This window comes from Patiria miniata, unplaced genomic scaffold (assembly GCF_015706575.1).
Source record: "Patiria miniata isolate m_02_andy unplaced genomic scaffold, ASM1570657v1 HiC_scaffold_26, whole genome shotgun sequence".
Taxonomy (NCBI): Eukaryota; Metazoa; Echinodermata; class Asteroidea; order Valvatida; family Asterinidae; genus Patiria; species Patiria miniata.
The window spans coordinates 3,613,256-3,637,262 of record NW_024037065.1 but is presented as its reverse complement, the minus strand read 5'-3'; the positions used below and the strand labels follow the sequence as shown (position 1 = coordinate 3,637,262).

Below are 24,007 nucleotides of genomic sequence, written 5' to 3'. Positions count from 1 at the left end.
ATTATGCAATATAAATCGACACCTAGAATTCACAAGCTTACCCTGATATAAGATGGGGTGGTGAATAATGGTGAATAATGTGACGAGTAGTGCTCAAGGTAGTATAGCTACAGTGTCCAATGAGGTTTAGACGAGGCCATGACATAATATTATGAAGACACTGCTCGAAATCTATGAGTAGTCGGCAAGGTCTATAAAATGCAAGGTACATGTCAAATTCAACATGAGTGTATTTATAAAATGACACTAATAACAATGCTCTATACACAAGTTTACAGTGGAGTGTGTAAAGACCAATACAATAAAAGGGAAAAAGAGATTCACCCAATCTGTGTAATTAAGCGCCTAAAATAGTTAGTGAGCCTTGCCACACGCAGCGCAGTGCCCCAATAATACAGCGCCACCGCGCTGAAGCTAGCACGCGTTCTTTAACACACAGCGCAGTGCCCCAACAACACACGTACGTTGTACACACAACAGCAAGAAGCGACATTGTACACGTACAGTAACGACACATGGGCGCCATTGCGCAATACACTACATGCATATTATTATGACCCGCTGCGCGCCCACTGGCCAAAAGTTATAAACTTTGTTGCGAGTACAGCATCCCTAAAATCACACATATTCATGTCTATTGCCCCTATGAAAGTTATCTGCACATAATAATGCACCAGTTTAACATATTGAGACAATGAAACAATATCGAGAAGCAGTTGTAAAATGGACACATTTGAGGAGAGAAAGTCTCACCTGCGACAGCAAGAAGCACGCACGGCAAGAGGCCGCAACGACGTGCCTGGGTGAATCGGCCCGAAACGTAATTATTCCGCCATTCACAAAATATCCGTCGCCTATCGACTTTATCTCTCAGGTACTACCAATAAACACAAGTGTGTCTTTTGAATGATATAAACAAGCTTCTCGACAAAGTTTGTCCCTGGGAAGAATCCAATAATGCATTCTTAACCAATAACTTGGAACTAACTAGTGAGGCGTAGATATACGACCCCAGATAGGTGTCACAAATAACCTTGCCAGTCCCACTAATTAACCGGCTGACCTTGGGTGTGCTATTATAAAATGTCGTGCCCCTACATTATAATTTGTCATCGTGCGGCAGTCATCGAAGAATAGCCCTACATCGAACCACTTTGTTAGCACATACACATTTTTATTCTTGAAAGCCCTTCAGCAGGCATGCATGTGATGTGTGATTGGTCATGCGCATGTTTTATTTGCACTTGAAAATGCCATCGGTGAATTTCGCTTTTTATAAAATCAACTATTCGGATTTGGACAAATTTGTTTTCTCCCAACACTAATTGTACATGGGGTTCCAATTTTCTTGCTGTAATTTTGACAGAGTGATGCATCGGAAGGTATTATGGTAAAGTGTGAAGGCATTCAATGATCTTTGACATGTTTCTGAAGTGTCGTTGTTTTAATGTTGTCTGCTAATCGACCAACATCAGATGTGTGATTGTTCATAATGTATTGAATATGAGAAACATGCATGAGTACAGTACAGTACTAACCGTGATAAATTGATATTTCTTATCCAGAACTCATCATCCCTGGAAAAGACATACTCATCTTCAGGGAACGTGCTGGAAAAGAACTTGACATCTTGACAAGTCCCCGTAAGGCATACATATTACTGGTAAAACTTGCAGCCACTGGCACATCTATAGTGATTCTTTTGGAGAATTTTAATTGGAAGGATTTCAGTTGTTCAATAAAATGACCCCTCAAAAGAAGCAGTCATATACTGCAAAAATGCAACCAAAATACACTCTGGGATTATCAGCACCTGAGCAACATGGACTGATAGTTTTTTTCTCCTTCCTGTGGTTTGAGATATATCTGTTTTTGTTTTACTACCTCTTGCAATTGCTTTTCAACAATGTCGTTTACAGGCACGTTTTCATCATTTTGGGTTTTGCTAAGAAAATCTGGCCTCCACAGTGTTGTGCACAAACCGGTACCATGCATGTTAGCCTACATGTACATCACTTGGATGTGAAATGGACAGAGAGGCTTTTCTTTATTAAGCAACAAAATTACGAATAGTAAACAGTTTATTTCCATTACCATTTCAGTAATTTAAATATGACATTCAAAACATTCATGTACCATGATTATGTTGCAGGAACACGTCTCACACCCACTTCGTCAGTACGACTGAGGAACCTAATCATGATGAAACTGCTTCTCACACAAGCCCCACGGGCTGGTGTCTTGGAAAATATGACGCTGGGAGAGTTCAAAGCGAGACAAACAGTTGTTACTCCCGAAACGTTTGAGGAAGCAGGGGTTTTACAGGTAAAACAGTCCAGTACTGGTAAACAGTCCATATAAAGTCTAGAGAAAACAAAATCTTGAGTCCATCACATAAACAGCCACAAAAGAAACTAGAAATGTGTTTGTGGACAAACACAAGCTGTTTCGACTGGTAACAATATTTGACAAGGACATGATATTATGACGACTATTAGTGCATGCAAAGTTTAAACTGAATCGGACGAATAGTTGTGGAGATAAAGGGCTTTAAAAGACGCAAGGTTAGGGCGCCCTCACATGACGACCACAGAAGTGATACTGTCGCCACCGATATTTTCACATTAACACTTCCCAATATGAGGGCATTCAAAGTTTCAACGCAATGGGACCCATGCTTACAAAGATATAGGGCTGCAAATGATGCTATGAGTAGTGGAGGTAGACTGTCTGACACAATTTGACCTTGGGCATAGAAATATGTAAAGGTCACATAAATATGTAAATATGGAAATATGTAGATATAAATATGAATTAAGGGATGTGGAAATTCCGGGCACAGTTTGACCTAATGAATGGATGGGATGAATAGGGAATAGGTGTGGGTATAAGGAACCGGGTACAGTTTGACCAATTCTATGGGAAAGATTGCATAAGGTATGGAACAAAAATATATATATTTTTATGGTACATTTGGATCTTAGCCCGAATATGAGTTTCATACGTTAGTCCCTGTGAACGAACAGCTGTGGTGTTATATAATCCCCCAACAATAGACGGGAGAGGGCGCGTGCCAAGTCAGCGCACTAGTATTGTTACGAAGTTAATCCGATCGATACAAAAAGTAATTGGATTTCCGAATGCTCGACAGCAGAAAGCAGCGATAGATGGCAAAAGTGAATTTTGCGTTGATCAGACTGAAACGAGTACGATTGTCTATTTGAAGACTTATTTTAAAGTCATTTTTATTGGGTTTATGGGTATTGTGCACGTTGCGTTTTCCAAGGTATAAACAAACACCCACCGCAGCATACTTGCAGGGTACAACCTGTGTCGGCCGTGGGGGTATATGATAAATCCACGATCCATAATCCATGCGTCTGTACGGAGACCGGTGGTCGATCACCCCTCGATGATCGCAACGATCATGGAGCAAATAAATCCGTCCGTGCGCCTATCGAGAGCAATTGCTAGTACACATGCACACTACTGTATACATTACGGCCGTCCGATCAGATAGCGCTCAAGTTTTCTTAATCCGTGACGGCTAAATTATCGATTAGGCTCTATAGTCTGCAGAGGCGCGTACAATAAGGAATGGATTCAGTGGTTTAAAGCCATAACAAAACGTGCGGGCTTGTGGTTTTTAAAGGGAACTACGGCCTGGAAAGTGCCCGATTGTGTATCGGAATAACACCACCATCATTGTGCATTTTGTAATATTTCGTACTAGAACGACCCCAAAACCAAGCTATAGCCTATCCATAGTTAAAAATTCAATCGTAACGTGGTAAAAACGGTGCCCCTTTAACGCTGTCTGTATAGGAATGCACCGAACCCTAGTTGTACCTCCGTGCCGGATTTGTTTACAAAATCGAGGATGACTGTTTCATTTACGACCATTTTACGGGGGTTATTTAGAGGGCGTGTCCAAGTGCTAATTTTATGACTGAGAGTAGGCTTTTCCGATTGATAAGACAACACAAACAAAGAAAAATACAACTGCAGAAAGTATATACGTTATGACATTATTGCTTTATTGACGTCATTTCTCATTAAAACATCATCCTACTCTATTCCCTGCTCATCCTACTCTTTTCCCTGCTCATCCTAATCTTTTCCCTGCTCATCCTACTCTTTTCCCTGCTCATCCTACTCTTTTCCCTGCTCATCCTACTCTTTTCCCTACTCATCCTACTTTTTTCCCTGCTCATCCTACTCTTTTTCCTGCTCATCCTACTCTTTTCCCTGCTCATCCTACTCTTTTCCCTGCTCATCCTACTCTTTTCCCTGCTCATCCTACTCTTTTCCCTGCTCATCCTACTCTTTTCCCTGCTCATCCTACTCTTTTCCCTGCTCATCCTACTCTTTTTCCTGCTCATCCTATCCTACTCTTTTTCCTGCTCATCCTATCCTACTCTTTTCCCTGCTCATTTTACTCTTTTCCCTGCTCATCCTACTCTTTTCCGTGCTCATCCTACTCTGCGGCATAGAGTAGAAAAGAGTAGGATGAGCAGGAAAAAGAGTAGGATGAGCAGGGAAAAGAGTAGGATAGGATGAGCAGGAAAAAGAGTAGGATGAGCAGTGAAAAGAGTAGGATGAGCAGGGAAAAGAGTAGGATGAGCAGGGAAAAGAGTAGGATGAGCAGGAAAAAGAGTAGGATGAGCAGGGAAAAAAGTAGGATAGGATGAGCAGGGAAAAGAGTAGGATGAGCAGGGAAAAGAGTAGGATGAGCAGGAAAAAGAGTAGGATGAGCAGGGAAGAGAGTAGGATAGGATGAGCAGAAAAAAGAGTAGGATGAGCAGGGAAAAGAGTAGGATGAGCAGGAAAAAGAGTAGGATGAGCAGGGAAAAGAGTAGGATGAGCAGGGAAAAGAGTAGGATGAGCAGGGAAAAGAGTAGGATGAACAGGGAAAAGAGTAGGATGAGCAGGGAAAAGAGTAGGATGAGCAGGGAAAAGAGTAGGATGAGCAGGGAAAAGAGTAGGTCGAGCAGGGAAAAGAGTAGGATGAGCAGTGAAAAGAGTAGGATGAGCAGGGAAAAGAGTAGGATGAGCAGGGAAAAGAGTAGGATGAGCAGGGAAAAGAGTAGGATGAGCAGGGAAAAGAGTAGGATGAGCAGGAAAAAGAGTAGGATGAGCAGGGAAAAGAGTAGGATAGGATGAGCAGGGAAAAGAGTAGGATGAGCAGGGAAAAGAGTAGGATGAGTAGGGAAAAGAGTAGGATGAGCAGGGAAAAGAGTAGGATGAGCAGGGAAAAGAGTAGGATGAGCAGGGAAAAGATTAGGATGAGCAGGGAAAAGAGTAGGATGAGCAGGGAATAGAGTAGGATGATGTTTTAATGAGAAATGACGTCAATAAAGCAATAATGTCATAACGTATATACTTTCTGCAGTTGTATTTTTCTTTGTTTGTGTTGTCTTATCAATCGGAAAAGCCTACTCTCAGTCATAAAATTAGCACTTGGACACGCCCTCTAAATAACCCCCGTAAAATGGTCGTAAATGAAACAGTCATCCTCGATTTTGTAAACAAATCCGGCACGGAGGTACAACTAGGGTTCGGTGCATTTCTATACAGACAGCGTTAAAGGGGCACCGTTTTTACCACGTTACGATTGAATTTTTAACTATGGATAGGCTATAGCTTGGTTTTGGGGTCGTTCTAGTACGAAATATTACAAAATGCACAATGATGGTGGTGTTATTGCGATACACAATCGGGCACTTTCCAGGCCGTAGTTCCCTTTAAAAACCACAAGCCCACACGTTTTGTTATGGCTTTAAACCACTGAATCCATTCCTTATTGTACGCGCCTCTGCAGACTATAGAGCCTAATCGATAATTTAGCCGTCACGGATTAAGAAAACTTGAGCGCTATCTGATCGGACGGCCGTAATGTATACAGTAGTGTGCATGTGTACTAGCAATTGCTCTCGCTGATGCCAAAACCTTCCCTTTTCTACGATCACCGCGCACAGACATCTATTTTTACTTGGATGATTCTGGTGGCAGTGTAGAAGAGTGCCATTGGTATTGTATCGATTAACAAGAGGAATATAGGCGCACGGACGGATTTATTTGCTCCATGATCGTTGCGATCATCGAGGGGTGATCGACCACCGGTCTCCGTACAGACGCATGGATTATGGATCGTGGATTTATCATATACCCCCACGGCCGACACAGGTTGTATCCTGCAAGTATGCTGCGGTGAGTGTTTGTTTATACCTTGGAAAACGCAACGTGCACAATACCCATAAACCCAATAAAAATGACTTTAAAATAAGTCTTCAAATAGACAATCGTACTCGTTTCAGTCTGATCAACGCAAAATTCACTTTTGCCATCTATCGCTGCTTTCTGCTGTCGAGCATTCGGAAATCCAATTACTTTTTGTATCGATCGGATTAACTTCGTAACAATACTAGTGCGCTGACTTGGCACGCGCCCTCTCCCGTCTATTGTTGGGGGATTATATAACACCACAGCTGTTCGTTCACAGGGACTAACGTATGAAACTCATATTCGGGCTAAGATCCAAATGTACCATAAAAATATATATATTTTTGTTCCATACCTTATGCAATCTTTCCCATAGAATTGGTCAAACTGTACCCGGTTCCTTATACCCACACCTATTCCCTATTCATCCCATCCATTCATTAGGTCAAACTGTGCCCGGAATTTCCACATCCCTTAATTCATATTTATATCTACATATTTCCATATTTACATATTTATGTGACCTTTACATATTTCTATGCCCAAGGTCAAATTGTGTCAGACAGTCTACCTCCACTACTGCTATGTTAGGGCGCCCTCACATGACGACCGAAGACGTCACCTTGACTTAACCTATATTCTGGTGTATAACAGATTCAAGTTTGTGTGAATGCAAAGCTTCAACCAAATCGGATGCCTACTCGTGAGGATATGGAAATTATGCAAAGTTAGGGCGCCCTCACATGACAGCTAATGACGTGGCGATGATGTCACCTATATCGCTACATGAAACACACCCCAATGTGAGGGCATGCAAAGTTTCAACGCAATCGGACCCATACTTGCAAAGTTACAGGGCTGCAACAAATGCAAAGTTAGGGCGCCCTCACATGACACCTGATGACGTCAACATGACGAAAACCTTATAGGACCATCTGCGGTTGGTGATATGCGTGTCTGCCAAGTCTGAAGTCAATCAGATCTATGAAAGTGCCAAAATGTACTGATTGAAGGAAAACGTGTACAAAACCTATGGAGTAAAAATGCACCTTTAATGTTACGTAACCCGACACTTGATGACGTCACGATGGCGAATTTCTTCTAGGACCATCTGTGGGTGGTGGTCTAAGTGTGTGCCTAGTCTGAGGTCGATCGGATTTACGAAAGTGCCAAAGTGGAGTGTTTTAAAACGTGTACAAAACATATGGGGAAAAATGCATCTTTAATGTGACGTAACCTGACACCTGATGACGTCACGATCACAAATTTCTTCTAGGACCATCTGCAGGTAGTGGTCTTAGTTTGTACCTAGTCTGAAATCAATCGGATTTAAAAAAGTGCCAAAGTGGCCTGGTAGAAGAAACGTGTGTTAAACCTATGGGAAAAAAGGCTGAAAAAGGAGGGAAAAAAAAGAAAAACTAGAAATGTTTTTGTGGACAAACAAAAGCTGTTTCGGATATTTGAAATACTCTGAGCACGGGATGAACAATCAGTGACGTCACTATAAATGTCATCTATAACAGCGCATTATAATATGTACATGTCAAGTTACAACCAAATCGAACATTTTAGTTCTGTAGATATATAGACCTATAAAAGAATAAAATGCCCCTTTAAGGGACTTCACATGACATTTGATGATGATGCCACTTCAATTTCCATCTATAACACATCCATGTGAATATGCATACCAAGTTTTAACCCAATCAGAAAAACGTGTACAAAACCTATGGGGAAAATGTACATCTTTAATGTAAAGTAACGTGACACCTGATGACGTCACGATCACGAATTTCTTCAAGGACCATCTGTGGGTGATTGTGTAAGTGTGTACCAAGTGTAACGTCGATCGGATTTACGAAAGTGCCGAAATGGAGCGTTTTAATCCATGTACAAGCCCTATGGGGAAAAATGCATCTTTAATGTGACGTAACCTGACTCTTGATGACGTGACGATCACGAATTTCGTCTAGGACCATCTGTGGGTGGTGGTCTAAGTATGAATTAAGTTTAAAGTCGATCGGATCTACGAAGATGCCAAACTGGAGTGTTTTAAAACGTGTACAAAACATATGGGCAAAAATGCATCTTTAATGTGACGTAACCTGACACCTGATGACGTCACGATCACAAATTTCTTCTAGGACCATCTGTGGGTGGTGGTCTCAATATGTACCAAGTCTGAAATCAATCGGATTTTAAAAAGTGGCAAAGTGGACTGCCAGAAGAAACGTGTGTTAAACCTATGGAGAAAAAGTCTGAAAAAGGAGAAGAAAAAAAAACTAGAGATGTGTTTGTGAACAAACACAAGCTGTTTCGGATATTCAAAATACTCTGTGCATGTGATGAACAATCAGTGACGTCACTAAAAATGTCATCTATAACAGCACATTATACGTACATGTCAAGTTATAACCAAATCGAACATAAAGGTCTGTAAATATAGGCCAATGAAGAGCAAAATGCACGTTTAAGGGACGTCACATGACATTTGATGATGACATCACATGAATGTTCATCTATAACCCATCTTGGCATTGGTACGATCACGAATTTCTTCTAGGACCATCTGTGGGTGGTAGTCTAAGTGTGTACCAGGTCTAACGTCGATCGCATAATTTACAAAAGTGCCAAAGTAGAGTGTTTTAAAACGTGTACAAACCCTATGGGGAAAAATGCATCTTTAATGTGATGTAACCCAACACATGATGACGTCACGATCAAGAATTTCTTCTAGGACCATCTGTGGGTGGTGGTCTAAGTATGTATTAAGTCTGAGGTCGATCGCATTTATGAAGATGCCAAGGTGGAGTGTTTTAAAACGTGTACAAAGCATATACGGAAAATGTGCATCTTTAATGTGAGATAGCGTGACAACTGATGACGTCACGATCACGAATTTCTTCTTGGACCATCTGTGGATGGTGGTCTAAGTATGTACTAAGTCTGAGGTCGATCGCATTTATGAAGGTGCCAAGGTGGAGTGTTTTAAAACGTGTACAAAGCATATAGGGAAAATGTGCATCTTTAATGTGAAGTAGCGTGACAACTGATGACGTCACGATCACGAATTTCTTCAAGGACCATCTGTGGGTGATGGTCTCAGTGTGAACCAAGTGTAACGTCGATCGTATTTACGAAAGTGCCGAAATGGAGCGTTTTAATACATGTACAAACCCTATGGAGAAAAATGCATCTTTAATGTGACGTAACCTGACACTTGATGACGTCACGATCACGAATTTCGTCTAGAACCATCTGTGGGTGGTGGTCTAAGTATGAATTAAGTTTAAAGTCGATCGGATTTACGAAAATGCCAAACTGGAGTGTTTTAAAACGTGTACAAAACATATGGGGGAAAATGCAACTTTAATGTGACGTAACCAGACACTTGATGACGTCACGATCACGAATTTCGTCTAGAACCATCTGTGGGTGGTGGTCTAAGTATGAATTAAGTTTAAAGTCGATCGGATTTACGAAGATGCCAAACTGGAGTGTTTTAAAACGTGTACAAAACATATGGGTGAAAATGCATCTTTAATGTGACGTAACCAGACACTTGATGACGTCACGATCACGAATTTCGTCTAGAACCATCTGTGGGTCGTGGTCTAAGTATGAATTAAGTTTAAAGTCGATCGGATTTACGAAGATGCCAAACTGGAGTGTTTTAAAACGTGTACAAAACATATGGGGAAAAATGCATCTTTAATGTGACGTAACCTGACACCTGATGACGTCACGATCACAAATTTCTTCTAGGACCATCTGTGGGTGGTGTTCTAAGTATGTACCAAGTCTGAAATCAATCGGATTTAAAAAAGTGGCAAAGTGGACTGCCAGAAGAAACGTGTGTTAAACCTATGGAGAAAAAGTCTGAAAAAGGAGAAGAAAAAACTAGAAATGTGTTTGTGGACAAACACAAGCTGTTTCGGATATTTGAAATACTCTGTGCATATGATGAACACTTGATGACGTCACTTTAAATGTTATCTATAACACAGGACATTATCAAGTTACGTACAGCCAAATCGAACATATAGATATAGACCTTTAATAGAAAAAATATGCCCCTTTAATGGACGTCACATGACATGTGGTGACGTCACTTCAACTTTCATCTCTAACACATCCCTGTGTATGTGCATACCAAGTTTCCACCCAATCGGAATTGTACTTCAGAAGTTATAGCGATTTGAAAAATGCACATTTAATATGATGTCACGTGACACATGATGACGTCATTGTTACGAAAATCATCAGGACCATCTTTGGCTGCTGGTCTAAGTGTCTGCCAAGTGTAAAGTCAATCAGACATATGAAAGTGCCAAAGTGTGTGGTTTGAAGAAAAACATTTACATGTACAAAACCTTTGTTGAAAGGCATCTTTGATGTGACGTAACCTGACACCTGATGACTGTACGATCACGAATTTCTTCTAGTTACATCTGTGGGTGGTGGTCTAAGTACCGGTATGTACCAAGTCGGAAGTCAATCAGATTTACGAAAGTACCCAACGTGGAGTATTTTAAAATATGTACAAAACAAATGGGGAAAATGCTTCTTTAATGTGATGTAACTTGACACCTGATGATTGTACGATCACGAATTTCTTCTAGGAGCATCTGTTGGTGGTGATTTTAGTATGTACCAAGTATGAAGTCGATCAGATTTACGAAAGTGCCCAAAGTGGAGTGTTGTAAAATGTGTACAAAACATATGAGGAAAAATGCATCTTTAATGTGACGTAACTTGACACCTGATAACGCCATGATCACAACATTGTTGTAGGACCATCTGTGAGTAGTGTATTAAGTATGTACCAAGTCTGAAGTCAATCAGATTTACGAAAGTGCCCAAAGTGGAGTATTTTAAAATGTGTACAAAACATATGGGGAAAAATGCATCTTTAATGTGACGTAACTTGACACCTGATGACGTCATGATCACGAATTTCTTCTAGGAGCATCTGTTGGTGGTGAGTTTAGTATGTACCAAGTCTGAAGTTGATCAGATTTACGAAAGTGCCCAAAGTGGAGTGTTTTAAAACGTGTACAAAACATATGGGGAAAAATGCATCTTTAATGTGACGTAACCCGACACCTGATGACGTCATGATCACAATTTTCTTCTAGGACCATCTGTGGGTAGTGGTCTAAGTATGTACCAAGTCTGAAGTCGATTGGGTTTACGAAAGTGCCAAAGTGGATTGGTAGAAGAAAAGCGTGTACAAAACCTATGGAGAAAAGTGGACAAATAAGAAAAAAAAAAGAAAAGAAAAAAAAAAATCTTAACGAAAACAAGAGCTGTTTCGGTGTGTACACCGAAACAGCTAACTAGAGGTCTATGTCTGTTTGCAACAGAACATAGGGCTTTTCCGCATTATGTTTTTTTTTAATCAATAATATTCCCTGAATATGCATGAACATAAAATCTGTCAAAGTTAGCCAAAAATCGGCTAAAACGGTCACTGTGGACAGGATTTGACCTCGGCAATACGATGTATGTGCGTGTGCACAAGGTCTTTGCTTGGACAAAGAGTGATCTAAATAAATTACTGGCAAAGAGTCGAAAACGCACTTTGAAAATCGACAAATATTTTTAAATTTGTTGATGACGTCATCGTGACGTCACTTCGAACTTATACTAATACGATTAACTACCTACCCACCAAGTTTCATGACAATTGGACCTTTCCTTATATGAGTTTTGCAAAATCGCATTTTGATGACGTCATGATGACGTAACACATTTTTTTCAAGTTTTGTGCAAATAGCTATTACATAACAGACCAAATGCAAAAAAGAATTTTGCATTTTGCATGTTGCGTTCGAGAGACTAAAAGGGAGGCTAAAAGGTCCAAACAAATAAATATTCATATAAAATCTCAGGATGACGTCATCATGACGTCACCTCATTTTTAATCTATAACACATCCTGATATAGCCACATACCAAGTTTCAACCCAATTGGACTTACATTTCTGTAGATATAAGACTTCACAATATGTACGTAAATTTTCAAAAATCAATAAAGAATTAGGTGATGACGTCATCGTGAGTCATAGTCTTGGCATAGTTTTTGTATGAGGGTCTTTCTTGGCTGTAACTTTGATGACGATTCCAGATCGCCAAAATATGAAAATGGTGGCTTGAAAACGTGTACAAAGTCAATAGGTTAAAAATCCCACAGCAGAAAAACTGCACCTTTAAATGCGTGATTTTCCTTTAAACTGAAACATTTTTATAAAATATTACTTGCTATTCTAACTCTTGGGAATATTTTCAATCAAATGAAAGGCGTAAAAAAATACGATTTCTTTTTCCTTCTCATAGTAATTCTCAGCCGAAGTTCAGAACTACTCAGTAAGATATATCAGTGTTGTATAGGGAAAGACTTGTGGAGAAAGCTGTGTACAAAGTCTATGAGAAAAATTAATTATTCATAAATCCATAATAAATCACTTGATGACGTCACTCTTCGGGACACGTCTTGGCTATAGGGACTATGCTTATGCCAACTTTCAATGATATCTGAAAAAGATTAATGCCAAGAGTGCTATAATACGTCCCTGTCTATGCGCATGCATGAACATAAAATCTGTCAAAGTTAGCCGAAAAACGGCTAAAACGGTCACTGTGGACAGGATTTGACCTCAGCAACACGTGCGCTGCAAGCTGACTGACATACGATGTACGTGCCTATGTACAACGTACGTGCATGTACATGTACATGTACATTGTGGACGTTCTGTCCTGTGCATGTTTTGAAGCAGAGGTATTGTCAACGTGAAGTTTTAAGCGTGCGCAGGGTACGTTCGAGTTTGCTTATCGCCTCAAAACTTTGAAATGTTTTAGACCTACCCTTCAATCGACAATTAAAGTAAAAACAAATATAAAAACTGCCATGGTTGATTTTTCAGGAATTTTCAAATAATAAAGGGTATTTTTATTGTAACTTCCGGTCTGATAACGTCATTTGCCTAAAACTTCGCACACGTCTTAAGTGGGTCAAGGTCATCATATACACCAATATTTAGGCGATTACGACAAACTTCGCCACAGACATCTATTCAAAATACATTTTTGCTAATTTTCAACCCGTCGCTAGAGGGCGCTCGAAGATTGCATGACGTCATCGGTAGTTGATTTGAAGAATACTATTGGCCAAGAGACTAACACCGTTAAAAGCAAGTTTATATCTATTACCACTTTCAAATGATAAGCCACTTCCGGTTTGGGCCTTTTTCGACCGGAAGCAAGGGTCACGTGATTTCACGCACACTGAATGAAATAAAGACCTCAACCTATTCTACCACTTGCCGGCAACAAAATGCTGCGGACGTGTACGGTTGATTTCTTATGCATTTTTGAATATTAAAAGTGTCACAATTTAATTGCCTATAAATACACACCTGATGACGTCATCATGACGTCATCATTACACAATGTTGTTTAAATTAGGGTCTTTGCTTAGACAAAGATTGGTGTAAATGAATTACTGGCAAAGAGTCAAAAATGCCCTTTGCAAATCGACAATTTTTTTTTAATTTCTGTGTACAAAGTCTATGGGAAAAATTAAATATTCAAAAATCTATAATAAATTAGTCGATGACGTCACCATGACGTCAATCTTCGGGACACATCTTTGCTATAGGGACTATGCTTATGCTAACTTTGAATGATGTATGACAAAGATTAATGCCAAAAGTGGCGTTGAGAAAAAACGTGCACAAAGTCTATGGGATTTAGGCGACAAAAAGAAGAAGCCAAAAAAAAAAAAAAAAAATGAGAACAAAAACAAAGGCTTTTCCGCAACTTTGCGGAAAAGCCAAAAAAAGAAAAAAAAGAAAAAAGAAAAAAAAAAATCTTAACGAAAACAAGAGCTGTTTCGGTGTGTAACCGAAACAGCTAAAAAAGAAAAAAAAAATCTTAACGAAAACAAGAGCTGTTTCGGTGTGTACACCGAAACAGCTAATTATTGTTGCAGTTCAGTTAAATAGCTTGTGAGTTGAATTAAGATGCAGGCACTTGCAAAGGATATGTGAGGCCTAGCTTTGACAGCAATTAGTTAAAAATCCTGGAGTTGAGGTTATAGGACCATGGTGAGGAGCTACCACACGTAACTTACAGTGTGCATGTTCTGCACCCATGCAAAGCGGAGGAAGGATAATCCAGAATGTGCTGCTTATAAACAATTTGATCACTTCGTTATAACATTTAATATTACAAAGACATAATTGTTCATGCTTAGGTTGCAAATCATAAAACATCGAAAGCTGGCCCGGCGCATATTTTCCTTGATCAACGGGTGGAACGCTTGCTCGACTGCTATGTCCGACGTGGTAGGCCACTGACTCCAGACTGCAAAGGTGACTCAGATATTGCACATAACAGCCATTGCAAATTAAGGTAGACCTTATGAAAATGTGTTTTGTAATGTTTCAGTTTCTTTGGGCGTGGAGACTTATGAACAAGTACCAGCTTTCTTGAAGCTTTTTAAAAACAGTATCCATTCAAAATGTAAGAAATGGCCTAGCTTGCTCATATATTGGCAGTGTGTTTCTCAATAGAAGGTTTTCCCCATATTGAAACATTTGAGTTTGTATTCACTATAGGGTTGGACATAAACAAGGATGACGTACCTTTGTTCCTTAACGCTGGAGGCAGATCCGTCTACAATGTGTCACAGACCACCAACAGGGTGTGGCTGTCGATGAACCTGAAGGGATCCTGCAATCCAACTATTGTCAGGAAGACTGCTGCCACCAAAGTAGGTGCCATACTAAATTTAGGCTTTTCTTGATTTTGTGAAGAAATCCTTCAAATTGAGTACATGTTATTAACCTACAGGTATATATGGAAAAAATGGTGGGGTTGGCCTACACTGTGTTATTATGGTAATTAAGGACTTGAGTTATGAGAACATTTCTGCTGTCCCTGTCACAATTTCGGTCCCTAAATATGTCACGTCGAGGAGTGTTAGTCCCCACAACTATGGTGCTAGACCAGCTTTACCCTTTGTCTACATGACAAAGCAGAATACCACTTATTTGATCTTTGCATAAAAATACATTTTCATCTAAAACAGGCTTTGTGGCATATTTGTGTTAATGTTTTCTATTGTGTTCAGGCTGTTGGTAATCTGACGGAAGAGGAGGCCAACAATGTGGCTGAACTCATGGCGCATGAGCCATCAACTCAGCGCTCTTATTATGTCGCAACGCAGGGCATGAAAAATAAACTCGTAGCGTGGCGAAATGTCAGCGAAGTGATGACCGTGGTAAGAGTAATTGAATTGATTGACTATAATACTGCATGTGATATCGTCGCCGGCATCACAAAGTGACACTTACGTACGCATGGGTGTCAGTTTATGTATAATCCACAATTTTGGTTTCACAAACTGACACCCATTAGTGCACGTGCACATCAGACAGAATGATTTTCTTTTTCGGGAACTGACACCCATAAGCATGTTGCAGCAATACCGTACGGAGATGAATGCTTTGAAAGGTTTGACACGAATGTAATCCATTCGTATACTTGCCTTTAATACAAAAAAAACTTTTTAAGACCTGTTTTAAGCGGTGAAATGAAAATCAGAGTCAGTTCATGAAAACGAAAACGTATGGAGTAGGGATATAAGAAGTGCTGCATTGTACCGGGTGTCAGTTCGTAAAAACGAAAATGACCCGGTTTGTAAAATACGCGTGCGTGCAGCGTTCTAAGCCGTGCGTCAGTTTCAGTTCGTGGTGCCGGCGACGATACGTTGGGTGTCCTGCATAAGGGCTGAAAGCTTTCTGACAAGAATTAAAGGCTCCAATGCCTCGCCTTCGGACTTGTTACCTTTCACATCTCTGTTTGCTTTTGAAGAGATCTGTGGGAGCCTGGATCGTGTTTCAGTGTGAGGTGCTGGTTTCTCTGATCCATCTGCCCTTAATTTAGTATCCCCAGCCTTGACTGGTCTCGGCCTAAAAGTGATGGGCGAGTTACTGAAGAAAAGGAAAAAGGCCCCACATGTATTCTGAATCCAGTGTTCTTTCACACCTATACATGATACACCAATACATCAACATTTGAAAAGGAAAATAATTAAACCAGGCAGTTTTCTGCACATGCCCTTTTGCTTGGAACACTTTTATATTTACACATTCGGACGTAAGGCCATACGTGCATACGCCTATTATGCCAGACCACGAAAGTTCCATTACACTTCACCCATAGGAATCGATGAAAAATCAAAGATAGTGTCATCATCTGGGGCCTCTTAGGAAAAAGGCGTTTATATTAAGACTGCATGGTTACAACCTCCAGCACAATTTTCTGTTCAATGTCATGATGTTGACCAGAGATATGCTTTAATATGCCTCTCCCCATCATAAGCCACCCCTCTTCTAAAATTTGCCCAATATATTGCTGAAGTGTTCTAGGCAGATGTAGACTCACAAATTTGGCTTTGTGCATAAAATCCCCTGATGAGTTGGTCCTTACAGGTCCCAATTACTTGGTCTCTAACAATATTTTTACAATCTGTCCAAAGTAGTCACGAGGAGGCCTATTGTGGGATTGTAATATATTCAGGAGTTTCTACTTAGGAATTTATGGGGAGTTGGTGGTATGCATCTTGAAATATGTATGTATTTATCAATTCATTCATTTTCAAGTGATTAGGCATTTCAAGCCTTGTTTATTGCCACTAATATACCTTATTTAATGTGCTAATTGATAAAATGAAAAGGAGCACCATCAAGAGCAAGACAGTCAGGTACGTGTTCGAGCACGTACTCGAGAAAAAAAAGGCAGGAGGGTCCACGACTGCCAAAAGTCCATGATTCAAAATATTTTGCACTAAACAATTCAGGTAGTTCCCAAAATCATAACATTCAAAAACTAATGAACGTAGAATGCCAATGATAACTTGCCCAATGGAAATTTAAATTACCACTTGAATGGCAGTTTTAGTTCGTTTGTTTAATGTTCAGAGTTCTCAACAACAGTAAATATGGACATTCTTTATGTACCATTCAGTAAATTACTTGTGGTCATGCAAAGGCAGATGGCTTGCAATCATGATCAAACTGTTGACTGCTCTTTTCATTTATGGTTCTTGAATTTGTTTACACATCTTATATCCAGAACTCTCCACCGCAGCCTGAAGAATTAGACAGCCAACAGGATCAAAGCTACTGTCAGGTAAACATGTTTCTGTAACTCTCAAATGTATTCAAGCGAAACATTTCACCTTGTTTGTCTTTTTGTTTTTTAATAATAAAACAACTTTGAAGCACAGTTGTTGAAGAGAATCACCCCCAAAATGTCACTTCAGGTTAACTATTCAGCACCGGATTTCATAATACTCATCGGAACTTGCGATGCATCGCAGCGCTGTGACACCTTATTCCTACGATACATCGCAGCTGCGACAACGCGTCCTGCGATTCATTTCACGAAATACGTCGTAAAGTGCGACGCATGGTTGGTGTATTTATAGCACAATCCGACGACTGTTTATATGTATTCGCGGAACACACAGTAAATAGTCGTCTGACATTCAGCAAAGAGTCGTCGGTTTTTATCTCGAAAGGTTTTTAAACACAAAACAAAATGGTGGACGTATGATATGCAGCTTTAAAGGAAAACAAGCTGTTGGTGAACTGTCAGCTGTACTTTGAAAGTTTTACTTGGCCAATATTCTTGACCAATTCGTATTTTCCTTGATGCATACTTCATTTAAAGCTTCAATTATGTTGTTATATGTCTCGTTTCTGTAATTGTTATGACATAAAATTGACTGAGAAAAGATGCTTCTTATTTTGCGACAACCAAAAGACACGTCGTAACGTGCAACAAGTTTTAAACCATTGTCAAGAACTTAGAATGCGTTGGACATAACGTAACTTTGTGAAATGGATTATATGACACGTTGCAAGTTGCGATGTGTTATGCGTTGCAACTCGAGTTGCGACGCGTCCCAGCGCTTCGTTAAATTACTTCGTTAAGAGTCATCAAGAGCCACTTTTAAGTGAGGGAGGTCAGGAAAGTCTTTATGTACTATTCAGTAAATTTTCATCATGGCCATGCAAAGAAAGACTGCTTTTCATTTCTGTTCTGTTTAATTTCACTGTACATTTTTATCCAGAACTCGTCACCACCAGAACAGTACACCCAACAGGATCAAAATGTCTGTCAGGTAAACATTTATGTGTAACGGTCAACTGCATTGAAGCCAAATGTGTAATTTTGTGCCAATTTCATTCCTTTTCGAGCAATCTGTTTTTGTGGTGGTGGGGCGGGTGTTTTTTGTTTTTTGGTATCTTTTTTTTGGGGGGGGGATTACTACTGCAGACTAAAATCGGGTATGGGAGCAATTGAAAGACTGCCTTAAAGATTTTTTTTTTTTTTGGACTTCATTAAGTCACTTCGGGGTTTCGCTCATGCATGCCCTAACCATGGTTATTTGGAGATAAAAGAACCAAATGCTACTGTAAACTTCCAGTCAGTTGAACGAGGACCGTGTAATGTGTTGTGTTGGTTTATACCTAAATTAACACGGCTATGGTGATTTTGTGTATGCACCAGCAAAACTCTGAAGTGGCTTATTTCTTAGTCCTTGTCAATGATACAAAAAACAGTATACCAAGGGTGGCTTTTACACTGAGATGTGTAAAATAATTCAGCACAAAAATATCTGCCATAATACTGCTGCATGCAACAAGGCCACAAAGATGGCAAACAAACATCTGGCATCTCACTGCCAGCAGGTTGCAGCAAAAAGATGATTGCAGACAAGCTGCGGCACACTGCAACAAAAAACAATGGTATTATTTTGTAGTGTCATAATGTTGAACAAGATTACTTTGCAAAAACAAAAGCAAAACTGTTCGTGAAACACAGACTGTTGATCCAACAAAATTTGTTTCCTGAATGATTTACGATGAATTTAAAATGAACTGAGCAGTGCATAATAAATGGCTGTATGCATATTTAAAGCTGCTTTCTCAAAATGTGAGCATGTGAGATATTTACTTTTTGAAGTGAACTCTTCAGCCAGCGTTAATAGCCAGGGCACTTTTTTTTGGGGGGGGGGGGGTTAAAAGGGAATAAAATCAAGTACTGTCGAGAAACATCACCCAGTTTAATGTTTTATTATTAACAATGCATCAACATCATTCCCAGGGCTTACTTTATTTCCAACCTTGTTTCCAGTAGTAAGCTGTGGCATGGGAACGTGCTTCATGTAATATAATTCAATACCGCAATAGCGAGTAATGGATTCATGTCGGTAATTTGGTAGTGTTATTTCCAGCATTTTTCACCAGTTTTCCCATTCATTGTAATAATTATGCCTACACCTTCTAAAAGGTAATACTTTCTTTTTCAATTCGCTCTTATTAATGTAAAGTGTGATACTTCATATCAGGGGTGGGGGAGAGGGAGACGTTACAGTTGGAGGGAGTAATATTTGCAATATTTTCTTAATATTTCTATTCTTTGAGGTTTTCTTACCCCTCCCCCTACAGCTTTGTCTCAGCATTCAACATGCACATGGCACTGCCATCACGTTTGTGTAATGTGGAATTTTTTTTTTTTTAAAGTCAAAGAATGGGACAAAAAAGTTTCAGGGAAGTAATTGTAATGGAGACATGATTCTGTTTAGATCTGTGTTTTGAAAACAGTTAAATTCGTCTTTGTTTGCTCTCACCAACAGGCATTGTCACGACTTGAACAAACACAAGGTAAGATGTCGTTTTCCGTATGCCCTGATACTCCTGGTCATCCCCTAAAACAGAGAAGTTCAACTATGATTGGGCAGGATTTAGCAATTCTGAAGGAAATCCTACACCAAGGGCATTAATTTTTGACGTTTACTTTGATCTCCACATCTTTGAAGTCACTAATGATAATAACAAAAAAAATACTTTCTGCATTACAGACTATGTTCAAATGCTCATTACATTAACTTTTTTATATTTAACTTCCAAGGAAACAATCCATTATGAACTGTATCGCAGACCACTACAGAATGAAATTACGGCAACTTGCTGTTTTCAAACAACATACATGTATTTGTAAATTAAATGCATGTCCCTGCTTGCATAGAAGTCATATCTTTACATGTTTGAAGAGTGAGTTAGTTTGCAGAAAAATTTTGTTCTGTTTAAAACTAGGTGCTTGAGCAACATAGCCAAAAAAGAAATCTTGGAAATACTGAGGAAGAAAAGGCAACATTTTGAGGACATTGTCAGTGGACAGGTTAGCTTTGAACACTATCACGACCATAAGACCGGCAAAAAAGTGGCTTAACATTTGTGCCATTATATGACTGTATAGTTGTTTTCCTCAACGGAGTCTAGTCTAGATGTCAGTTTATGGAGGCAAGCTGTGTTGGGATCTGTATAGAATTTTTTTTTTTCTTTATGGGTGTGCAGATCAATATTCTGAAGGTTTCTGAAACTTTCGATCTACTTCTGTGGAGGCATTACAACTGCTGTAATCTAATATGCATGCTAAAGTTGTATCCATGCTTTTTAAAAGTATTGAATTTCTGATTTGAACAAGTCTTGAAAGAATATGATCCGGCGCCAGATAAAGTTGCTTGTTCACAATTGCAGGCCTTTATGCAGTTTAACAAGAGGTATTGCGCTAAAGCTGCAATAGCTCAACATGTGCTGAGTGAAATCCCAGTTATTATTCATATCTTGTGATGTGCCAGCTTAACATTTTTGGACTTGTCCAAACCCAGGTATGCAATAGTTACCAGTCTTTTGAGTTTTGACACTGTGCCAGCATATGTACACTCAAAATGCGTTGATATTATTTACAAATTCATAAAGGCTTTTCACCTGCTTCCTAATTTGAATCAGGAGCGGGTCGCCTATAAGTTAAAATTTACATTGAATTAATTTACTAATCACTTTTTTTGGTTTTATTTTCATTGTTTTTTATTTTTATTTCATTATTTATTATTTTCTTGCAACCTACTTTCTTCTCTAACAGATTCCACACAAGAACCACAGCCTACATAAACAAGCAGGAAAATCAAGAGGTATGTATCGATCTATCTCTTTTGGGCTTTTTATGTTGTTGCACTTTGATTGCTGTATCACATGTCTAACTATAAAGAATTAGTTAAGCCAGGACTTTGAAAAGGATTGAAATGTGTGATCAAGTTCAAGCCCTTTGCTCTGCTCCCACAGGTACTAAACAAAATGAGGGGCAGTTTGATACTAGTTCATCGAGAACTTCAACACATTCTCCCCAAGGAAAGAACAACACACAGCCAACTTTCTTTTGTTCTGAATCCCAGAGATCCTTCCATTCCCCTTGACACACTAAATGCTTTTCAACATTTTTAAATTCTGACGGTTTTATTATACCAAGTTTATCTCCTACTTATGAGCTGATAATCTATGTATTTGAGTTCTTCTTGTACTGATCGCCCATGTCTTTTTTTGGCTTGTTTGTTTGTACTGCAGCATCTCTTTCTGATTTTCCCCTTTTTCCATATCTCTTATTTCACATGATCTTTGTATGTTTTATGTGTTTTTGTTTAACATTAATATCTGGATACACAATTGAAACATACTATCAAAGCTGTAGCCGGATGCAAAAGCAATTTTGCAAAATTGTGGCATGACCACAACTTTAAACACAATTTTCTGTCTTATCTTGAAGGCAAAATACCCTGCGCCATGTACGGACAGCTTTCTGAGGCTAGCTCGGAAGTGGTCTTTGAAGACCTGGTGAAGAACTTTGCTGATAGTGACCCCAATGTAAGTCAGTATTTTAAAATGAGTCCAAACTATGTGTAATTTTGGGTAGATGTTGCTGGTAGCTTGAATTGATCAAAGCATTACATGTAAGTATCTTCAACAACAAATATTAGTAATGATTATGAAGTAAATGTTTTTTTCTCTCCCCATTCTCCCTCTAATTTTCTCGTATTAAGAACATCGAGTACATCAGCATAGTACTGCTCCAGGAGGCCTACCTACAACTAACAATGGAGTACTTGCAAGTAGAGCGAGGAGATGCCTGGCAGATACTGCTGAATTAAACTACAGACATGCAGTAGATGGATTTGCAATCTTACAGCACACTGGCTCTTGTTCTTGCAAGCTTACACAAAGTTCATGCATGTACTGCACCATCCCTTTGAAGGAACAGGGAAATCGGTTGGGTTGATGCGATGGGATGATGGGCTGAGATGGTGAGGATGAGGGGTGGGGTGGATGGGGTGAGGAAGATGGATAGGATAATGGGGTGGGAAAGAAGGGTAGGATGAGATGGTGGGATGGATGGGGTTGGGTAGATGGGGAGGATAGTGGGGTGGGAAAGAAGGGTAGGATAAGGTGGTGGGATGGATGGGGTAGGGTAACCCACCACCCCATCTATCCCAACCCATCATCTCCACCCAGCCATCCTGCCCATCTCCCCACCACATCCACGCCACCTCATCATCCTATCCTTCAACCCAACCCCAATCATCATGCCCATTTACCCCACCCAATCCACCCTGCCCACCAAACCACCCATTTACCCCACCCATCTATACCACCCCGTTATCCTACCCTTCTTCCCAAACCCATTATCCTGCCCAATACCCCACCCCATCCACCCTGCCCATCATCCTACCCTTCAAACCCACCCCATCGTCATGCCCATCTACCCCAGCCCGTCCACCCCACCCCCATCATCCTACCCTTCAAACCCTACCCATCATCCTGCCCATTACCCCACCCCAACATCCTACCCTTCATACCCACTCAATTATCCTGCCCATTACCCCACCCCATCCACCCTTCAAACCCACTCCATCATCCTACCCATATACCCCACCACCTCATCCTACCCTTCTTTCCCATCCCATTATCCTCCCCATCTACCCAACCATCCCACCACCTTATCCTACCCTTCTTTCCCACCCCATTATCCTCCCCATCTACCCTACCCCATCCATCCCACCACCTCATCCCACCCTTCTTTTCCACCCCAGTATCCTCCCAATCCATCCCACCACCTTATCCTACCCTTCTTTCCCACCCCAGTATCCTCCCCATCCATCCCACCATCTCATCCTAACCTTCTTTCCCACCCCACTATCCTCCCCATCTACCCTACCCCATCCATCCCACCACCTTATCCTACCCTTCTTTCCCACCCCATTATCCTCCCCATCTACCCTACCCCATCCATCCCACCACCTCCTCCTACCCTTCTTTCCCACCCCACTATCCTCCCCATCTACCCAACCCCATCCATCCCACCATCTCATCCTACCCTTCTTTCCCACCCCATTATCCTATCCATCTACCTCACCCCACCCACCCCACCCCTCATCCTCACCATCTCAGCCCATCATCCCATCGCATCAACCCAACCCATTTCCCCATTTCTTCAAAGGGATGGTGCAGTACATGCATGAACAAATGGTAACATTATGGATTGGGTAGATGCACCGAGTGGGTAACACTGTCATATGATTCATGGGGATCGGGGATTAAACATTGCAAAAAGAGCTTTTTAATCATGTAAATAGTGTGCTGGTTTATAGACATATGGCATCAGGTGTTGAAACATGCATTATGACATCAGCAAAAAAACTTCTTTACAACAAAGTCTGATTGTCTTGAAACTTGTTTGGTAGTTTGATTTAAAAGAAATTGTGCGAGTGTAAAGGAGCAGAAAATAACTTAAAGTTTTTCCCTAGTTTCAGATCTGCTACCCGTCTTTTTATAGGAGTACACCCCCTCTTCTCCCGTGTTTAGTTAAGTAGTGGC

At 40.2% G+C, this 24,007-nt stretch overlaps 1 protein-coding gene across 1 annotated transcript; it reads left to right on the top strand.

Moving 5' to 3' along the window:
• Positions 1 to 22,716: 22,716 nt before the first annotated feature.
• LOC119733838 (adhesive plaque matrix protein-like) lies at positions 22,717 to 23,652 on the top strand. Its single transcript, XM_038207206.1, has one exon. The coding sequence runs from the start codon at positions 22,717 to 22,719 to the stop codon at positions 23,650 to 23,652; it is 936 nt and encodes a 311-aa protein (XP_038063134.1).
• Positions 23,653 to 24,007: the final 355 nt, after the last annotated feature.

Bases quoted from the DNA above. Each gene is read 5' to 3' on its own strand.
- LOC119733838 (XM_038207206.1), top strand. From the start codon at position 22,717: ATGCCCATTTACCCCACCCAATCCACCCTGCCCACCAAACCACCCATT.